At 49.2% G+C, this 20,652-nt stretch overlaps 2 protein-coding genes across 2 annotated transcripts; both read right to left on the bottom strand.

Annotated features, from left to right (window-relative positions):
• Window positions 1-980: 980 nt before the first annotated feature.
• LOC311190299 (aldo-keto reductase family 1 member B1-like) lies at window positions 981-7,920 on the bottom strand (the record flags this gene model as incomplete). The annotated part of the gene is made up of 10 exons (XM_084262182.1): window positions 981-1,110; window positions 1,394-1,476; window positions 1,884-1,967; window positions 2,375-2,456; window positions 2,578-2,684; window positions 3,921-4,043; window positions 4,628-4,705; window positions 5,933-6,049; window positions 6,271-6,438; window positions 7,855-7,920. 10 exons carry the CDS (start codon window positions 7,918-7,920, stop codon window positions 1,068-1,070), a joined length of 951 nt encoding a protein of 316 aa, XP_084118308.1. The 3' UTR covers window positions 981-1,067.
• Window positions 7,921-11,588: 3,668 nt separating this feature from the next.
• Window positions 11,589-19,165, bottom strand: LOC311190317 (aldo-keto reductase family 1 member B1-like). The gene is made up of 10 exons (XM_084262206.1): window positions 19,035-19,165; window positions 18,080-18,247; window positions 17,572-17,688; window positions 15,927-16,004; window positions 15,200-15,322; window positions 14,725-14,825; window positions 14,471-14,552; window positions 13,720-13,803; window positions 12,932-13,014; window positions 11,589-12,231 (listed from the first exon to the last, which is right to left on the bottom strand). Exons 1-10 carry the CDS (start codon window positions 19,098-19,100, stop codon window positions 12,189-12,191), a joined length of 945 nt encoding a protein of 314 aa, XP_084118332.1. The 5' UTR covers window positions 19,101-19,165; the 3' UTR covers window positions 11,589-12,188.
• Between the last annotated feature and the right edge of the window lie 1,487 nt (window positions 19,166-20,652).

The raw sequence follows: 20,652 nt of genomic DNA, 5'->3' as shown, positions 1-20,652 counted from the left end.
GGAGCAATGCACTCCTCTTCCACCAGCCCCCCAACTTTATGCTTAGCATGACATAATTGGCATGGAATACCCTCTTTGGCCAGTTTAGGTCACTGGTTCTAGCTGTGTCCTCTCCCAGCTTTCTGGGTGCCTGCCTGCCCCTCCTCATTATCAGGGCAGTATGAACAACTGAGAAGTCCTTGACTGCTTGGCAACAAGTAGAAACATCAGTGTGTTATCAGCACTGCTCTCATCCTAACTCCCAAACACAGCACTACACCAGCTGTTAGAAAGAAAATTAACTCTGTCCTATCTGAAACCAGGACACTTCTAAATGCAAGGTCTAGCCAGGAGCATAAACTCTCACACCTTCAAAGCAAAAGATTTTTTTTTTTTTTACAAGACAGGAATCTATTTCATTGTTATATTTAAAAATTAGTCTCATATATGGGCATTTGAATAAAATGTCATGCCCGAGGTCTGAGGGCATTTTATGCTTGACAGTTATTCAGTTAAGAATAGAATTTCAGAACTAGTAATCTGAAGCACATGTTGAAGGTGTTAGTGTATCCAAAACCTAGCATACTGTTCTATTCTGACACAGCAGAAATACTGCTGAACATGTGCCTGTATGTTTTCTACAGACAGTTCTGGGTTTGTTTTTTGGGGGTTTTGGTGGGGTTTTGTTTTCTTTTTTTCAAAAAAGGGATAAGTACTAAAAAAAACCCTGTCTCAGTTCTGGAGTGGTGAAACTTGTGGCTGTCTCAGCCTAAGGAAGTTAGACTTCAGTGCTCACAATTGCTGAATAGCATCCTTCACCTGTTATGTTGGTTTAAGATATAATGTAAGTGTGTGTAGTTAAAAATCTCTCCATGTTTCCTCCTGCATAATTATGCATGGCAGAGAATTATTACAGCCCACATTTTTATTCTTTCAAACAATTTTACTCTTTTTTGAAAGAAAGAAAGAGCAAAAAGACTACAACAGTAAATACTGTCTGCAGGATGAGAGATGCAATAAGAAAGCTAGATAAATGGATAAGAATAATATCAGGCTCTGCTCCGGAAGAGGGCAAGACATGACCACCTTCAGTATTCTGCATTGAAAGGGTACTCCTTGTGACCTTTGCACCTGAAGAAGAAAGAAGGCAATTTCAGTCAGCTGCTTTTTTTTAAATTATATTATGTTCTAGTGGGTGCCACCATGACAGGATTTGAACTATATAGCTGTAGAAGGGATTTGTTCCATATTTGTTTTCCTGGATAGTGTGTGCTGTTTTTACACTGGGAAGAAAGTCACTTTATATCCAGACTCACAGCATTCTAGGCAATGATTTAAATGCAAAACGTCTGTGTATATGGCATTCATAACTTAAGGGTTTGGCAAAAAGCAAATACCGAATGCTTCCACTTACGTGGCCATTGTGTAGGCTCTCCAGTTTCTGTTAAAGCTGAAAATAGTTGCCATCTCCTCTTTAGTCAATTCAAAGTCAAACACCTAATAAGAGAAACAGCTGGAAATCACCTCCCAGAAGAAATCAAAGACCAAGCAAAAACCACAAAGTTAAAGAATAAGCCTACAGAAAAGGGAACCTGATAAGAAGAAACAACTGCTTCAAAAAGGAGGGAAAGGCATCTCTCAATTTTCATGAAATCCTTGGCCAAGGGAATAAAAACAGAACATCCAAAGCTGCAATTGCACACACCAGCTGTGGCAAAACACTTGACAAGCACTTAGTGTTACATCCGCCACTTGTGAAGGATGCATCATTCTGTCCTATTCCAAAGGAACATCTACTTCCATATTTTACTGAATCCAGCCAAGTGATGAAATCCTGATGACCAGTTTCAGTCCAGGACAACTGCATTAACAGAGTAACATGGCTTATGGACACCAGGACTCACCTTGAAGTTCTCCACAATGCGCTGTGGTGTGACAGACTTGGGAATCACAATCACATTCCTCTGGATCTGGAAGCGAAGGAGAACCTGTGGGAACAGACCACTGATTCATTCTCTATGTTCTGGAGGAAGCAGAACCTGTTCCAAAAGCTGTTTTCCCCATGACGGTCAAGTCTTTTCAGTCACACTTGGACTTCTATTGAGGTTTCATTCTTTGCAGTGAGATGGGAAGACTCAAACATGACACATCTGAAGGTGGGTCAAGAAAATATCTCCTGTTGATGGCCAGAGACCCCGCAAGCCTGCATCAAAGGCCACACAGCAAACAACCTGCATGTCTGAATACAGCAAACAAGCCTGTGTTGCTGTTCAATGCCACAGAGGAGCACCATGGGTGGCAGGGAATGAAATGCCAGCCTGTCCTTCACATCACCATTAGCTGTCCTTCACGCTGTGCTACAGTAACAGGTACCCACTGTCCAGCACCCACGTACCTGTGCTGGGGTTTTGTTGTGCTTGGCCGCAATCTCTTTGATCTTGGGGTCATCCAGGAGGGAAGGATCCTCTGGCTTAGCCCTACACAGAGGGAAAACCAACAGAAATCTGTATTTAGATGAATGGTTAACAACAGTGCACTTGCTGTCCCAGTGCCTCAAGCAGAATCCAAGCCAGCTGACAAATTGCAAGGCAGCCTTACCATGGCCTGTCCGGAGAGCCAAGGGGACTGTACGCTGTCACAGCAATCCCTTTGGACTGACAGTACTTGATCAGCTTCTCCTGGGTAAGGTAGGGATTGCATTCAATCTGCCAATGTAAGGGTACAGAGACTAATAGTAATACACATGCTGTAACTTGCTCCAGGGATTACCTCCCAATGTACTTAGAGCTCAATTTTTGCACCAACTGACACATCAGGGCAAAGTATTATGCAGTCCTAATTTTGTACAGCACTTTTAAGGCTTCTTGCATCTATGTCTTTGCTCTGGGGAAAGTGCTTCATAATCCCCATCTTTGACATCCTCAGAAGGCATGTTGTGATGTGCTTCCCTGAGATTTCTAAGCAGTAGTTTAGCAAAGACTGAAAACCCAGTTGCCTTGTATATTCCGTAGTGATGTGGAATGGGATTAGAAAAACGTAGAACCACAGAATGCATTAGGTTGGAAGGGACTTTTAAAAGGTCATCTAGTCCAAACCCCCTGCAATAAGCAAGGGTATCTTTCTTCTCCCTTCTGTGTTCTGTCAGAAAAGCCCCATTCTTGTCAGTTTGTGCAAGGGGTTCGACAAATAGCTGTGATTTTGGGTGTAGATGCATGTTTTCTTTTAGCCTGCTCTTTTCTTTTTTTGTAACTACGTGCAGAAAAAGTCTTAAAAGTATCCATAGGACTGAAACTCTGGAGACCAGAGCTCTTAGTGAACTTGCAAGAGCCACTGAATTCAGAACTGTAAGTGATGCCTGAAGCTGCACAAGGCAACTTGGAAAAATAGGAATCTACAGTAGGTTACGCAGCTGCTGCGCGCAAGAGGGGAGTGGCTGCTCTGTGCAGACAAAGACTGGGTCAGTTGTTGAGTGTATGTATATAAAACAAAAATAACATGCACATCTACCAGTCTGCAGGGCAGAGACCAGGAAGCCACTAGTGTGTCAATACATGCTCTGCTTCTGCATACACAGTTAAGACTGACCTCCCATTTCCAACTGGGTGACTGAGTTAAGTGTACAAGCATAAATATGCACGCACGAGAAGGAATCCATGTGTCATTAATAGGAGTGGAACAGTTCACACAGGTTGATGCTTGTACTGATAACAGAACGAGCAAGGTGTTTAGAGAAGTTATGGTTGTAACTTGTGTACCACAACTTTCATATCCTATCAGGGTATGGATGATCTACAGCATCCTCATGAGTACCTGGAAGTAAACAGCATGTAAGCACCATATCATACCCATTTTGCTCTCCCTTTTCCCATCCCCTCATTCAACTGGAATCACATCTTTATAGTCCCTGAAAACTATTCACCTGCAGTCACTTTGCAGCTTACCTGGTTATTTGCAGGCTTGTGTTTCAGCCCTGGCTTGTTCAGGATTCTCTCAATTTGCTCATGGTTGAAGTTGGAGATACCAATGGCTTTTACCAGGCCAGCATCCACCAGCTCCTCCATGGCCTGTCACAAAGGGGAGCAAAATCAGCATCCAGCATACAAGACAGGGTCTGAAGAAGTTCTTTCCTCATGTGGCTTTCATGGGAAGGGAAGGACAACTATCTAGAGTTTCAAAGTTATTTTCTTGGAGAAAGTATGCACTGTAGTGCATGAAAAAAAGAGTATGTGTGCCATGTCTTCTATCTCTCCCAAGCCCAACTGCTCATCTATTGAGATGGTAGAAACACCAAGTTAATAATATGTCGAAAATAACAATAATCAATAATGGGCTATCTATCAAGCCAACATTGGAGCACTGCACCCCAGGCTGTAGGCAAGATCACAACCTCAAATATCTTTACTCCTGCAAAATGTGTTTGAGTAGTTCGAAGAACTAGGGTGAAGACAGTTCTGTGGTTATTACAGCCAAACAATCTGGTCTGCAGTGCTGAAGACTATCAGCATGACTAGGCATCAGGTTTTGAAAAGCTATATTGTACAACATAAGATAAATACAGAAGAACTTTGTGACTGCAGGAGGCAGTGAAAGCATGGAAAACACTGCCAAGAACACAGAAACAAGATTCCTCCCTGGTGACTGAACTTACCTCCCACGTATCTAGAATGTCTGTGTTGCTGGGTATTGACATGCCCTTTTCATCTGTGGGAAACAGCTCCTCTCCTGCCTGCCAGGGAAGAAGAAAGTGTTTGAAGCACTCTTTGGTGGGAAGTAAATACAGAGACAACCAAGGACCATGCTAGCTTTAACTGCTACTGGCTACCTCGGTTGTGTGGGTTGATGGCAACAACCATTCCTAATAGGAGGGACAGGTGTATCTCCTGGACCCAAAGTGGTAACTCACCAAAACACATACAGATAGACATCACACCACTTGTGGAACAAAGCTGAACAAACAAGCCTGCTGTACTCATCTGTCATGACTATTACGGGAGAAAAGTACTTGTTTTCTGAAGATTATTGTTTTTTTGAAAACTAAAAGGACCTCTTTAGGTCCAAAGGACATTTAGCATGAACTAGATCTGCTGAATAATGTGTTATGTACACACACAGGCCTTCTGTGAGGGGAATCCCCTTTAAACTGGTGGCACAGAACAAGGCCACCACTTCTCCATATTGCTCTACACTTACAATGTTGTGCAGATGTCAGAGTTATTGTGCTAAGACACTTTTACTCAAGGTCTTTGTTCCCACAGAACAAACCATGACAGCTTTGAAAGTATGACAGTTGATAAAAAGTAAGAAATAGGGTGGAGGTCTTAACCTGTCTGTAGAAGGAAGGAAAAGCTAGGACTAGAAATAGACATCAGCTCCTTTGAAGTAGATGAAGAATGAAACTTGGATGTCAGAAAGTCTCACCTTTTGAAATCCAAGGTCTGTGGAAGAACATTAAGGCTCCTGCAGCAAAGGTCAGCTCAATCTGTACTGTATTAAGGACTCAGTGATTAAAGAGAGAAATGGAAGATAGAAGCATTTTCTTTTGCTCTGTGATTCTGTAACATGCAGAGGAAATAATGTCTGTCAGGCAGCAAAGCACAGCCCTCCTTCCCACAGCACAGGAGTCATTGGCAGGTGAGACAACTTTGGATTTGTAGAAGGCAATGAATAGCCTAATGTGAGGCACCACAACTCAGCACTTGTAGCTGGGACCTGGCCTGACCTCAGTGCCAGGTCTCCCCTCCCACTCTCAGAAGGGCAGAGGATGCTGTGCAAGCAGCACTCTCAGGGCAGAGATCAAGAGCCTGGCTCACGTGGCCAGGGCAAAGCGGAACCAGCAGCACTGGAGCAGAGCTGGTACACACACACCAGACCCACGGTCTTCCCAGACTGCTGGAAGCTTTACTGGCAGGAGCTCTCCCAGGAGGGGAAGCCAAGGACACTTCTGTTACTGTACCTTGAAACCAAGAGGCCAGTGCATGAGGTAGAGATCCAGGTAGTCCAGTTTCAGGTCGGCAAGGGTCTTCTGGCAGGCTCCCTTCACCAGGGGCTTCTCATGAAACGTGCACCACAGCTAGGGAGAAAAAAGCCAAGAAGAAAAACCAGTGACTTTCTGGGTTGAGCTCTTGGAACCCTTCCACCCTGTTTGGGAGACAGCATGTCTTTGGAAGGTGATTCAGAACTAGGCCATCCCATTGCTGTGTGAGCAGGACTGGCCTGTGATACTGAGGGCAGCGTGAACATGTTCTATATGAAGCAGGCCTCCCCTGAGATCCCACACCACCAGATCCTTGCCTTACTGACAATGAAGAGGTCCTCTCTTGTCACAACACCTTCCTTTATTTTCTGCTGGATCCCATCCCCAACTTCATTTTCATTTTCATACACGTAGGCACAGTCAAAGTGTCGGTACCCGGCATCAATAGCCGCCATCACCGCAGCTGTTACCTTCCCTGGGGGAGACTGAAAAGAAAAACCCCAAAGGTTAAGATCCCAAATCAGAGCCTGCCAGCCATTTCTTAGTGATCTAGAAACTAAAGAAACATATAAAAAGGCACTTTAAGAAGAGTTTTTCCATGCCGTGTTCTTAACACCACATTCATCTCACAAATGCCAGCTGGGAAAAGTTTTAATTTGCTGGAGAGGGCAGTGGTCTACACAGTGATCCACATCACCATGGAGTTCTGTACCAGGCTGTAGCCCAGCTCCTTTAGATGATTAAAGGCCTGGAGCATCTCCCCTACAAGGAAAGGCTGAGTGAACTGGGGCTGTTCAGCCTTGAGAAAAGAAGACTGAGAAAGGATCTGATCAATGTTTATAAATATCTGAAGTGTGGGAGAAAAAGGGAAATGGCCAGCCCCTTTTCAATGGTCTGTGGGGACAGGACAAGGGGCAATGGCCTCAAGTTGGAGCACAGGAAGTTCCACACCAACATGTGGAAGAACTTCATGGTGAGGGTGATGGAGCCCTGGGACAGGCTGCCCAGGGGTGTTGTGGAGTCTCCTTCTCTGGAGATATTCAAGACCTGTCTGGACATCTCTGCCTGTGCGACCTGTCCTAGGGAACCTGTTTTGTCAGGGGGGTTGGACTCTATGATCTCTGGACCTCACTTCGAACCCCTACAATTCTGTGACTCCGTGATTCCTCCCCTGGCACATCCCACCTGTCTTCTGACGTTTACATCATCAGCTTCCTCCAGAGATGGGAGGGATGTGCATTGCTGCGTGTTTCTATAGCCTGAAAGGGCACACAAGAGCTGTGCACAAAGAAGCGTTGCCATGTCTTGCCCGGGCAGAGCAGCGCTGTTTGCTTTCGGGCGCCGTGCGGATTACCGTTTGATTTTGCCGTCACCGTAAGAGCGGTGCAAACCTTTGTCAGAACTTGCTTGAAACGCGTGACTTGCCCTCTAAAGCCGCATCTTATTACTCCGTGATTCAAGGCCACCTCACCGAGGATTTCGAGTTACCGGCCACAAACGCAGCGGGGCAGGACTGGGCGCGGCGGAGAGCGGGACCGGGAGGTCGCTGCCGGGGGGGGATCCGCGCTCCGCTGACCAGGGAGGGAGGGAGGGAGGCGCGGCGAGGGGCGGCAAGGACGGAGGTGGCACGCTGGGGGCAGCGGCTGAAAAGCACCACGGGGCACCGCCGTACCAAGAGCGCGGTCCCGGGGCCGCCGGAACGTCGGACCCCGGCGCCCGGGGGCGACCCCATTCCCTCCCCCCCCGCGGGGCCCGTCGGAACGGCCCAGAGCGCTTTAGACCCGCCGCGACCCGGGCGGAAAGGGAAGCGAGACCGGCTACAGCCCCAGCTCGCCACGGCCGTCCCCTCCGGGAGAGACGGGTCGCTGCCTGGCCGGGAGTACCGCCGAGATCTCCGTTACCTTCCATGTGCCCAGCCCCAGGAGGGGCATCTTGGCGGCGGTGTTCAGCTCCACAGAGGTCGCCATGGCCCCACACAGGAACGCTGCTAGGCTGCGCAGCCAGACGAACCCCTTTAATAGCTGCGAGGCTCGGCCGGGCCCGCCCCGTCCCGGATCCCGCCCCGGGACCTGCCCCGGGTCAGTCCCCGGTCAGCCCCGCCGTACCGCAGCCGGGCCCGGTGACATCGAGCTAGGGTGGATTCGTGCTGATCCCTTCTCGGTTGCGGGTTGGGAACCAGGGGCCGAAGAAAGCCTCGATGCCCTTCGCCTGCTGTGTCCCCCCACCAAAGTGATGGTGGCCGGGCTCTTGCGCTGCTCCCGTTGTGTGACCAGCGAGAGTTCGGAGGTTTCCAGCCTGCAGTTCTCCTCCGGAGGTGGGGTGAATGTTGGCTGTGCTTGTGAAAATAGGGGAGGAAAAGGGACCTGCTTTGTAGGAGTACTTCAGAAAGCAGAGGTTTTCAAGAATGATGTTATTTTTAATGTTTCAAGGCTTTATTTATTTTTTTTTTAAAGTTGCAGAGGTGTAACGAGTGTTTAATGATCACATTGCTGCTTTCAGGATGGTAGGTGGTCTGTCTTTCCACACTACAAAGTGGCTTTGACGTTTTGGAAATGCAAGAGGTGCTGCGCTGTTGAAGTGGTCACGGCGTGGTGGGGTGAAAGAGGAATACCTGCAGGACCCCGGAGAAGACCCAGGCTGTGCTGTTAAGGCCACCTGGGGAGCTGCACTGCTTGCTCACGTTTTGAGAATCCGTTCGGGTGCAAGCATTGTTTGGGGGTGTAACGGTGCGTTTTTCTCTGGGGTCTTTCCCACACAGGTGCCCGGCTGCTTTGTGCTATTTGCTCTGTTTACCTGAGGGCAGACCCGGAAACTGGTTGTCTCTTTAATCTCTTTTGTGTCAGCATCACCAGCCGGCCTCAGCAGGATTCAGTTGCATCGGTTACAGACCGGAGTGTTTGCCTTTTACCTTTCCCTGGATCCCCCCTTTGTAAACCTGCTCTGAGTGTACCCGGTCCCTTGGGGTCAGTGAAATCAAGGGAAAGATTGTGATTCACCTGAGCCTGTTCCTCTGTTCTGCTGAAAGTCTAAAAAGCAAAACACTTGTGCCAGAGAACTCCTGCCATGGCAGCCGAGGGGTTTTGATGCTTCACAGTTTGAATCATCAGAACGATCACCCACACGGGTAGTAGGCTGCCCCCTTTTTGCTGATGACTGCTAAATTTCACGCAATATCCACTTCACAAATTTTTTTGGCAAAATATCGTGTTGAGCCATGCCTGTGACTTGCTTTCCAGGGCAGCCAGAAGACCAGCTGGAATACCAATTTTCCTCTGCTCTCCTTTGTGTTTCCCTGGATGCTCAAGCTAGCGGTGTTGTGCTGACAGTTTGTATCAGCAGTGTCATGACTTGGCTCCAGATGGTGTAGGTCTTGGTGTAGGAACTGCCACAGTCCGATTTTGTACTGGAGCAATGACACTGTGAACTGGTCCTGTCAGAGTCATACCCCGTTAGTCTGTGGAAACTGGCAAAGCCTGGCTCTTTGGCCAGTAAGACAGGATCTTTTAAGAAAGGGCAGAAAACATTGTTGCGCTTGTTCTCAATCTTCTGAGCATGTCTTTTTGGGGAGAGGTTTCAATGTCTCCTGTTCCTGAGGCAAAGAGATGGGTAGAGTGTGTATGATGACATGAGGCTCAGTGGAGAGCAGATCTGAGATGCAATCTGCTCTCCTTTCATTTTCTTCTGAGATTTTGTGTTTTGTTCAGAGGAACTGGGGCCTGTTCATGTTCTCCTGTGCAGGGGGTTACTTGGTTTTCCCAATGGTTTATTGAATGCAAGATGTCTTAGTCTTCTAACAGGGGGCTTTTGGCAGGAGGTTTGCATTTTGCTTTGGTGTTTCCACCAGTTGGTGTGAGACTTGCCCTAGATCATGCCAAGACATAGGAGCTGTCTACTGTTTCTCCATCTCTAAAGGTGTGGCTGGGGTTGACAGGTGACAGTAGGGCCTTTGGGAAGGAGGTGCTACATGCATCAGCTGCTGCCAGGTAGCCAGGGCAATACAGCTAACTGCATGCTCAGTAACACACCCAGGGGATGCTTGCAGGGGATGAGGAGCTGCATGGGAGGAAGGGTCTAATTTGATCAGTGTGCAGGGTCTTGCACTAAAGCACCTTTCAGGGTTGTTATGTTGACATCTGCATGTAGTAATTTATGCTGTGAAAAGCCAAATTCAGAACTCCATAGCCTCAGTGGCTATTAGGCAGGTATTCTTTATTGCAGCACAGGGGATCACTCCACTGAATGTGGGCACTGTAAAGGGTTAGTTACACAGCTTTTATACTAGATATACACATATTTGTGATACATGCATATTCACAGAGCTTCCAAGGAATGGTGAATTCCTTGAGAGCTCATTACCACACACACACCTACCCCACCCCAATAATCTTTTGGTGGGCTTCAAAGACATGTGTTGGCTTTTTACTTCATTTACTCCCCTTCATTTCATGTCCTTCTGGTGAACTTTAGCTTTGTCTTGCTAACAAAGCCACAGAGCTGGTTCTGCAGACTTGAGGCACCCTCCTCTTCTTTCTCCCTCTTAATCACTCCCTTCTCAGAGAGGTTGTTCCTCCTGAGCTAACATTGTAGACCTTTAGGCAGAACTTTGCACATCCTTTACATAGGCTGTTGCTGACCAACTAATATTTATCAACTTCCCTGCTTCATAATATAATTCAGTGAACGTCATCAGCCCAAGAGATAAGCATAAGAGGTTTGGCATATCAGAAGAACAAGACACAAAATGGTCAAGAGTGACTCCACTCTTCTCTTGCTTCCACACCCATTGTTCTTATGTACTAAAATTCCTCACACAATTGTTTTCCCTGGCTAGTCAGCTGTTCTTCATTAAATCCAGCTATTCTACTGCTGATCAAGGCAAGATCTTGATGCTCCTGTGATATTCCACCTCTCTGCCTTTCTGTCATGTCGAGCGCCTTTCATACATGCACTCAATCACAAACTAATGACATACAAGTACCTCAAGCTTGTATGAGTGTATGCACTTGTTGAGCACTAACTGACAGCACAGGTTAGCGTGGCACAAGGAGTAAGTCAGCCAGCCTTAGGTTCTAGTCCTACAGACTTTTATAAATGCAGGTTCTCTTAAGCATCTTCTTGTCAAGGTTCAACTCAGACTTCACACACTTCTGTCAAACCCCATGGCTTGATCCACTGTGGCTGTTACAGAACAGAATGCAGTGGTGGTACTGCAGCTGCCCCCTGCCCACCACCCCAAGGACCAACACACTTATGGATGCTGAAGCACCATGCTGTCCTAACTACCCTGGCACTGTCCTGTAAGGCTCACCTGTATCTGCCTCCACAGGAGATGGACTTTGGCAGGGGAAAGCTTTGCTCAAGGTTACAGTTAAGAGAACTGTCCTGCTTGCCATTACCAGCCAAGTCAGTCCATGGTCTATACTAAGGCTTGTCATACTTGACTGTTCTTGTCAGCACTGCAGAGCTCAGCCAAAGCCTATTGTACTGAGTTACTCAACTTCTGATCAAAACAAGTTCTTGATGGGCCTGTGATGTCATTTAAAATGAAACATGGATGATGGTTTCCAGTGACATCATTGAGGCAGGGGGCTTGGTTTGTCTTTTTCACATTAGACTAGAATTTCCAAACCAGCAGTAATCTAAACCTTTTTTATTTTGGATAGGAATAAAGTTGAACACTACTCTGTCCAGTTTCAGCCTGTAAAAACATGTCAGTGAAATAAGGCCCAGTATGAGCTGGCATGCAGCTCCCAAGGACTGGATGATTCTCCCATTTACTCCTCTTTCCAAGAAAGCTTTGGGCTGCACTCCAAAGTGAAGGCAGTTGTTGTCTCTTTTCTTCAGGCAGTGATTATGTAGGTCATTCTTTCAGAGTGGATCTTCCTTCTGTGCTCAAATATCCTTTACCTGCAGCTTTAAGAGGTGTTGATGCAAGACAGAAGATAAAATAGAAATCAGGTGCTAGTTCATTCATTGTGGTTCCTGCTTTGCTATTTCAGCTGTGCACAGACACTCATCTAATGATTAGATAATCATTATAGCCCATATTCTGTTCCTTAGAACAACATCACTCTTTCCTTCACCAGATAAGAAAAACCCAAAGTCACTGTAGACCTATACTGTGCCTTGATGGCAGGAGAGGTGCAACGTGTATGCTACATAGCTGACAACTCTAGGCAGTGGTAGAAGCTCATTGGATGCCAGAGGCCTCCAGGAGGGCAGGATAAAACTATCTTCAGTAGTCTGCATGGAAAGGGTACTCCTTGTGGTTTTTGCACCTGAAGGAAATCAAAGAGAAAAGTATTATCCTCAAGGCTGAAATAAACACTATGTTACACCAGCTGTAGAGAGGAGCCTTCAAGGGAAGCTCAAAATTGTCTAACTGCAGAATGAATTTAAGAGACTTCTTTGTGTCTAAATGGCACACATGACTAACAAGTGTTTTCTTATTCAGAAACTGAATAGTGGTGGGATCAAGTTATCTTCTGAAGAAAGAGGTAAAGTTCACATTGCTTGTGGAGAGAACAATGGTTTCTGTGGTCTTTTCAGCCAAGACTTCTCTGACTATAGGCTTCCAAGGTGTGTCTCTGCAAGCAATTGTTCTTCACATAGTACTTCAGATAGTCATTCCCTCCCCCAACAGCCAATTTAAGAGCTGGCAGGGGTTTAGTGGTATTTGTTTTCTGTGAGTTTAAAGAGGCCCAATGCTCTTTTCTCCACAGTCACCAAGTAGAAGCCTCCTTTTAGAATTCCAGGTACAGAGAGATTCCTGGAGAGGATTCACAGCAAGTACCTAGAGTGACTTGTACTCAACCTTTAGTCAATTAAGTGACAAATATAACTCCAAGATGTTAAGTGACAGATGCACCATCCCTCAAATGATTTCAGATTTCCAAATATATCCAGTCAGCTATACCATTACTCACAAGATTAAAGATTGTATACAAGAGTTGGAAGGCATCAAAAGGTGTCACTTACGTGACCATTTCGCAGATCCTCCAGTTTTTGTTTAAGCTGAGAAGGGTTTCCATCTCCTCCTTAGTCAAGTCAAAGTCAAACACCTGCCAAGAGAAACAGCTGGAAATCACCTCTTTGAAAAAATCAAGTCAGATGCAGTTATTCCTCAAGATGAAACAACAAGTTCACATCAGAAGTCTTGTGACAGGAGAATGGAAAGGAAAAATCCTCTCTCGATTTTCAAGACTTTACTGACAGATGGGAACAAAAACCAACCAAATCACTGGATGCAGTTAGATGTGACAGCTGTTCCAAGGTAATTGGTGAGCACTTCATGTTACTGAATGCCTCTAACAGTGGAAGATGCATTTCTCTCTGCAGAGAAGTCCAAGTGTTGCTCCTGAAGCCCTGATGTCCAATATCGGGAAAAAAACTGACTTAATAACAAGAGGAGCAATTTAATTTATTGACACCAGGACTCTTCTCTTTGTCCTGCTTACTCCATGTTTTGAAGAATGTTACTGCACCAGGGCTCCAAGCAAACCCTGCCTACCACTTCATCCACAAGTCACAGAACAGGAGATACCACGTGAGGTGACTGACAAGGTGAGGACCCCCTTTAAGAGTTCTGCCTACATCATTTCTCCAAATACAGTTTTCACTGTAGCCCTAGCTTCCAGACAGAGATAAAACCCCAGTCCTCTTGCCTGAGGAGGACCTGGGAAGGGTGAGAAAGGATGGCTGCTTGCTGCACAGGGAGGAGCCATGCCATCCCTGAAGCGCAGCACCCAGCTCACTCAATCACTCACCTTGAAGTTCTCCACAATGCGCTGTGGTGTGACAGACTTGGGAATCACAATCACATTCCTCTGGATCTGGAAGCGAAGGACAACCTGCAGGAACAGACCACTGAGTCACAGAATCACTAGATTGGGAAAGACCTTTGAGATCATTGAGCCCAACTGGTAACTCAACCCCCTCCCTGGGCAGCCTGTTCCAGTGTCAAATAACGCTTTTGGTGAAGAACTTTTCCCTAATGTCTCATCTGACCCTGCCCCGGTGCAGCTTGAGGCTGTTCCCTCTTGTCTTATCACCTGTCACTTGGAGTCAGAAAGAGGGCAGCTCCTGCTCTGGTGGAAGCAGAGCCTGTTCCAACAGCTGTTTTCCTCAAGCTATTATACCCACTTCTCCAGAGCTGCATTTCAAATCACTCCCCTGCCTGGGGCCTTGGTTAGGCTTCCTGGAGAGCCAAGAAGGAAGCAGCAAAGCATCACATGGAAGGCCTGTTTTCCCATCCAGTTCTTACTTGGACTTCCAGCAGTCTATGCAAGGCTTTCATTCTCTGCAAGAGGACTTGAGAGAAGCGACATCTGAAGCTGGGTCAGGAGTCCAGTTTTGGCTGAGGGCCACAGTATATATTGCCAGCCACTTAGCAGACATCCTGCATTGCTAGCTAATACCACAGCTCACAGGGAATAATAGAGGCTGGACTCCTTCAGGCCTGGCTTCCTTGACGGCTGTGCTACAGTAACAGGTACCCACTGTCCAGCACCCACGTACCTGTGCTGGGGTTTTGTTGTGCTTGGCTGCAATCTCTTTGATCTTGGGGTCATCCAGGAGGGAAGGCTCCTCTGGTTTAACCCTGTGCAGAGACAAGGAAGAAAAGGCAAAGAACACCTGCTGAAGGACTCTACCCACTATGTTTGTTGGGTTTTTCTTTTAAATATCTTTCTCAGTGTGCACACACACCTGTGCCATTACTCACTTAGTCTGAGCGATTCAAACTTCAGCCACACTAACCCACATGAAGTTACCTGTCAGGGCGCCCAAGGGGACAGTACGCAGTCACAGTGATCCCTTTGGATTGGCAATAGTTGATTAGCTTTTCCTGGGAAAGGTATGGATGACACTCAATCTGCCAACACAGGATTAGACACTGTTTAGAACAAACCTAATCTTCACATGCTCCAGAGGTTTTCTTCTGAATCTCAGGCTGCCTTAATCCTGCCCTGTCTTGTACTGTCCCACAGACCACATGCAATTCATTCTGTAGAGCACTGACTTTTCTATTGTTTCATTCTGTGCCTTTTGTAAGCAAGTGGTTCAGCAAGGTGAGACAGAAAGGAAATATTCCGGTGCTTCTTTTGTACTGGGGAATTTCCACAGAGCAGGATGTAGAGTACACACTGTTGTCTACTTTGTTCTCCCTTTTCCCATCCCCTCATTCAACTGGAATCACGTCTTTATAGTCCCTGAAAACTATTCACCTGCAGTCACTTTGCAGCTTACCTGGTTATTTGCAGGTTTGTGTTTCAGCCCTGGCTTGTTCAGGATTCTCTCAGTCTGCTCATGGTTGAAGTTGGAGATACCAATGGCTTTTACCAGGCCAGCATCCACCAGCTCCTCCATGGCCTGTCAAAGTGGAACAGATTCAACATGCAGTACAAGACATGACTTGAATACATTCATTCCTGATGTGCTTCACCTGAAGGAAACCAGCCATAAAGTACTTGGACTTGCCAGGTTTTAGAATCTCAGTGGGGAAGCAGGGACTGGCAGTATCAGTGCCATGTCTTGATCACACCAAAGCCCCACATCATCGTGGAGACTGAAATGAGTCACACAAGGAAAAGAGGAGACAAGTGACTGCTCCCACAGCACAGGAGGGCTATGCCCTCAGAGGATGTCAGGATCACAACCCACATAGTGCAAAACCTGCTTGAGCAGTTCAAGAACTGCATGAGAACTGTGGTGAAGAAAAAAAAATAATCACACAGGCACGGACAAGTAAATAACTTTTTCTATTCTCAGCCTGATCTGCAACTCCACCAGAAGTGACTGTGCAGCTCAGTGACTTGAGATGGAATAGCAGCTCGACTAAGCACACACCGTTTGAAAAGCAGCTGCATACTTTTGTGAGATCCTTCCAATTCTGTGTTCCCACATGAGCTGTCTGGTGACTGCTGAGGACAGAAGACACCGTTTCCCCCCCACCTGCCACCATGGCTCAACTTACCTCCCACGTATGCAGAATGTCTGTGTCGCTGGGTATCGACATGCCCTTGTCATCTGTGGGAAACAGCTCCTCTCCTGCCTGCCAGTGAGAACAAAACAGAGTGCTTGCAACTCTGCAAGAAGTTTTTGCTTAATACCATAAAGACCTCACAGCCATGAGGTTAGACTTCTAGTGCTGGCAAGAACACTGGTTCTTGTTGATATTCAGTCATTCCTTCCTGAGGAGAGGAATGGGAGGAATTTAGGGAATTTCTGCCAGTGACCCTTTGCATACAGACAGGTTTTCCTGCTGGACCCCTCAGAGGGGTGACTCACCCAAATGCCTACAGGGAAGCACACCACTCAACTACAGCCCCCAGCCTCACTCATGTTCACTTCACCTCTTGTTTTTTGAGGCCACATCTGGAATTTTGTGTCCAGTTCTGGGCCCCTCAGTCCAAGGACACTTAACTCTTTCAAAGAGTCCAGTGCAGCGCCACCAAGCTGATAAAGGGAGTAGAACACCTTCCTTGTAAGGACAGGATGAGGAACCTGGGTCTCTTTAGCTTGGAGGAGACCGAGGGGTGACCTCATTAATGTCTATAAATATGTAAAAGGGTGAGAGTCAGGTAGGAAGTTCTATGTGAATATAAGGAGGGTCTTTGTCACTATGAGGGTGATGGAGCACTGGCACTGGCTGCCCAGAGAGGTTGGAACCTCCTTCTCTGGAGACATTCAAACCCCACCTGAATGTGTTCCTGTTGGGATTTAGTCTAGGTGATCCTGCTTTGGCAGGGGGGGCTGGACTAGATGATCATCTGAGGTCCCTTCCAACTCCTAACATTCTGTGATTCCATGGTTTTGTGCCCACTTAGGAAGAACAGTTTTGTTGTTTTTGCAGCAGGGCACTGGGGACTGAGGTCCTGGGAACATGTAGCTTTAGTCACACTACCGTGTCCGCTGAAAAGAAGTGTTACACAGTGACAGGCCTTCTGTGACAAAACTCAGTGCAAAGCCACTAAAAGGAAAATTGGAAGAGCCCTTGTGTAGAAGAGGCAAATAGACAGCAAGGCTGACCTCTGTTTAGCAGCTGTTTGTTACTGTCACTGAGACAGCTTCATTGCCACAGTCCTGTTAACATGAAGTTGAACAAGGTTATGAAATAAGGTGAGCACCTCAAAAGCAACGGGTAGGATGGAGACTGATCAGACCATAGCAGGAAGAAAAGGCCAACACTAGGAAGAGTCAAACTGTGACAGCAGCTCCTTTGCTAACCAGTGAAAGAGTTTAGGCCCCTGTAGAAGTTAGGAAAGGCAGCAAAGCGCAGAGCCCTCCTTCCAGCAAGCAGTATGCTTCAGGTGACCATACACCCATTCAGAAGAAAAAAGCCACCTCGTCTTACGCTTCAGCCAAGAGACCTGCCCCTAGTCTTCAGGCTGTCACTCCCAGTATCAAAGGGCAACATGAGCAGCAGTTCCAGAGGTAGAGGTCAACAGCCTGGCTCACATTGCCAGAGTAAAGCTGAGCACCAGAACAGTGCTGGCACATGCAAGGGACACCAATTTTCTTCCTTAGCCAGAGCAGTGCAGTAGTTGGGCTGAAGCCACAGAACTCCCTCAAGGCAGAAGCCACATGAAACAAAGCCAAGGGCATTGCTGTTACTGTACCTTGAAACCAAAAGGCCAGTGCATGAGGTAGAGATCCAGGTAGTCCAGTTTCAGGTCAGCAAGTGTCTTCTGGCAGGCTCCCTTCACCAGGGGCTTCTCATGAAACGTGCACCACAGCTAGGGAGAAAAAGCCAAGACATGCCATGACCTCAGTAGATTTTGGAGGGGAGAAAAAAATCATTGTCTTCACTTACTTCAGTGTCACTGAACTGACTGTGGAAGAAAGTGGTCACCCAATAGTGAAGGGTGATTTTTAAGATAAGGCTGATTCTCCTCCCTGCTCAAGTAACTTACTCTTCTTATCTGACAGCTACATCAAAAGTATTAGTATTAGCGGACAAGCACGAGTCTGTGCTGATGAAGTGAAACAAGAAGGTAGCACCAGGAACACCCTCATTTACAGCACAAGTTTCTTTACTGCCACAGCATAAAACTACTTTAGTTTCTGACAGAAAAACCTCTCGGGTAACCGTGATCTGTCCCCAACCCAAGAGCATCTCACCCTTACCTTACTGACAATGAAGAGGTCCTCTCGCTTCACAGCGCCTTCCTTGATCTTTTTCTGGATCCCATCCCCAACTTCCTTCTCATTCTGGTACACGTAGGCACAGTCAAAGTGTCGGTACCCGGCATCAATGGCAGCCATCACTGCAGCTTCCACCTTCCCTGGGGGGGACTGAAGGAAAGAGGATATAAGGGGTCTCAGTTTTGGGATCACAGAATCATAGGGGTTGGAAGGGACCTCCAGAGATCATCGGGTCCAACCCCCCTGCCAAAGTGGGGTCACTAGGCCAGGGCGCACAGGTAGGTGTCCAGAGGGGGCCTGAATATCTCCAGAGAAGGAGACTCCACAACCCCCCAGGCAGCCTGTTCCAGGGATTCTTACAAGCTGCTCCTTCGGCAGACAGACACCCAAAGGGGCTTTTCCAGAGAGGTTTCTGAGCCCTGCAGACATCACGAATACCGGACCCCGCGGTTCAACCCGGCCGCTCCGGTCGCCCCACTCCCAGGCCGGGCTCCGGGGAGCCTCTGCAGAGCTGCGGCCCCGGCTCTGCCAGGCCGAGGCCTGCGCGCTTCCCCGCACCGCTCCGCGGAGGAGAAGCCCCCGGCAGCTGCCAGCGGAGGGGTTCAGCCCTCAGTCCAGGCCTCGGCGACCCGGGCAGGGCGCTGCGGCGGGGCAGCGGCCAGGGCGGGACCCTCGGTTACAAGCGCGGCCAGGGCGGGACCCTCGGTTACAAGCGCGGCCAGGGCGGGACCCTCGGTTACAAGCGCGGCCAGGGCGGGACCCTCGGTTACAAGCGCGGCCAGGGCGGGACCCTCGGTTACAAGCGCGGCCGGGGCGGGACCCTCGGTTACAAGCGCGGCCGGGGCGGGACCCTCGGTTACAAGCGCGGCCGGGGCTCCCCCATCGGCACGGCGGCGGCGGCTCCGGGCCGCGCTGCAGGACAGCTCGCCGCACTTACCTTCCATGTGCCGAGCCCCAGGAGGGGCACCTTGGCCGCAGCCCCCAGCCGCACACAAGCCGCCATAGCCCCACTCAGGATCGCGCCGCCCGCCGAACGCTTTAAAAGCGGCCGGGCTCGCCCCGGGGCTGCCGGTACAGCCCTTCCCCGCGGGAGGTATCCCCGCCCACCCCGCCGGTTGGTAGTGCTCGGTCTTCCCCACCGTAGCAACCAATCACCGCTCGAGCCCTGCTCCGACGGCAGCGCCGCCCAATCGGCAGCGAAGCGAGTCAGCCAATGGGAATCCGAGCTGGCTGCTATGGTACAGTATGGGGGGGAACTACCTGGGTCTGCGGGGGCGAAGAAGCCGGGGGATCCCCGCTGCGCCCCGTTGTGTCCTCGCTTCCCTCCCTCCCTCCCTCCCTGCCGGGGATGCCGCTTTCAGGTTTCTCCGAGGGATGCGTTTCCCACTGGAGCCGACGGCCCAGTGAGGCGGGGTTGGCTGCTGCGGCCCGACGCCGGGCACCGGCCGGGCGCGGAGCGAGGAGCCACTACCGCCCGGGGTCCCGCGGCGGAGCTGGGCCGTCAGGGCCGTGCCGGGGCGCCGCGGGCCTCGCACCGAGCCCTCTAGGGCAGGCCAGCCCTGCCCGGGCGGGCCTTCCGCCGAGGCTCAGTGGGTGCGGGCTCAGTGTGAGATGGCGGGGGCAGCGAGCGCGCCCGGGTGCTGTGCCTTGCGCGCCTCTGCGCCCGGAGGTGGCCCGTACCCGGGGAGAAGGGCCGAGGGCGGCTGCGTCCCGACCCGGCGGGGTTTGCGCAGGGTTCAGCTCCTGCGGCGCCCTGTCCCAGCGCCGCGGGGTGTTCGTGCTTGTGACACCGGGCTGGGGTGCTGCAAGGCGTGGCTGCAGGTCACCCCACCAGTGACCCGATGGGGAGCCCGTGTCGTTCGGTGGTGCTTCAGCCCACGAGTTGTCAGCAGTAAAGCCGGGGTGGTGGCCCAAAATGGGTCAATAAACAGGAGCCCCCAGGAAGAGACTTGTCACCCTAAGCACGCAGACCTGCGCCCTCGCTGCTGGCTCCGTGGCTGCGAGCGATGGGCTGAGGAAGGGCTGGGCAGTTCTGGCTGGAGCAGTGTTCCCGCTCGGCACTGATGGGGCCTGGGAGCCTCGTGACACTGCGTGCTGGAGTGAGCCGGCTAGAGGAAATCCCGGTGTGGCTGGCTTGTGAGAGGGGGGAGCTCCCAGTTCCCCTCTCCAGGTGGGACAAATGCAACTTGCAGTTTGGGGTACATGAGCTTAGGGGTCATTTAGGAAAAAAAAGAGGTTTAATTGTAAATGTTGGGGGAAAGTATCTTTTAGTATGTTTCAAAGCTGTGGGAGAACGTTGAGATTCCAATGAATCACAGAATCACAGAACGTTAGGAGTTGGAAGGGACCTTGAAAGATCATCTAGTCCACCCCCCCTGCCAGAGCAGGATCACCTAGACTAAATCGCACAGGAACATGTCCAGGTGAGGTTTGAATGTCTCCAGAGAAGGAGACTCCACAGCCTCTCTGGGCAGCCTGTGCCAGTGCTCTGCCATCCTCACAGTGAAAAAGTTCCTCCTCATATTCACAAGGAACTTCCTATGCTCCAGCTTGCA

The sequence above is a fragment of the Gallinula chloropus genome (genome assembly GCF_964237585.1).
Source record: "Gallinula chloropus genome assembly, chromosome: 1".
Taxonomy (NCBI): domain Eukaryota; kingdom Metazoa; phylum Chordata; class Aves; order Gruiformes; family Rallidae; genus Gallinula; species Gallinula chloropus.
Note: the sequence above shows the minus strand (reverse complement) of the source record. Positions and strands in the feature narration are given on the sequence as shown.

Bases quoted from the DNA above. Each gene is read 5' to 3' on its own strand.
- LOC311190317 (XM_084262206.1), bottom strand. From the start codon at position 19,100: ATGGCGGCTTGTGTGCGGCTGGGGGCTGCGGCCAAGGTGCCCCTCCTG. The intron at 15,323-15,926 runs GTAAGTTGAGCC...CCACTTTGACAG, and splicing joins ACATTCTGCATACGTGGGAG to GCCATGGAGGAGCTGGTGGA. The intron at 13,804-14,470 runs GTACGTGGGTGC...CTGTTCCTGCAG, and splicing joins ACAACAAAACCCCAGCACAG to GTTGTCCTTCGCTTCCAGAT.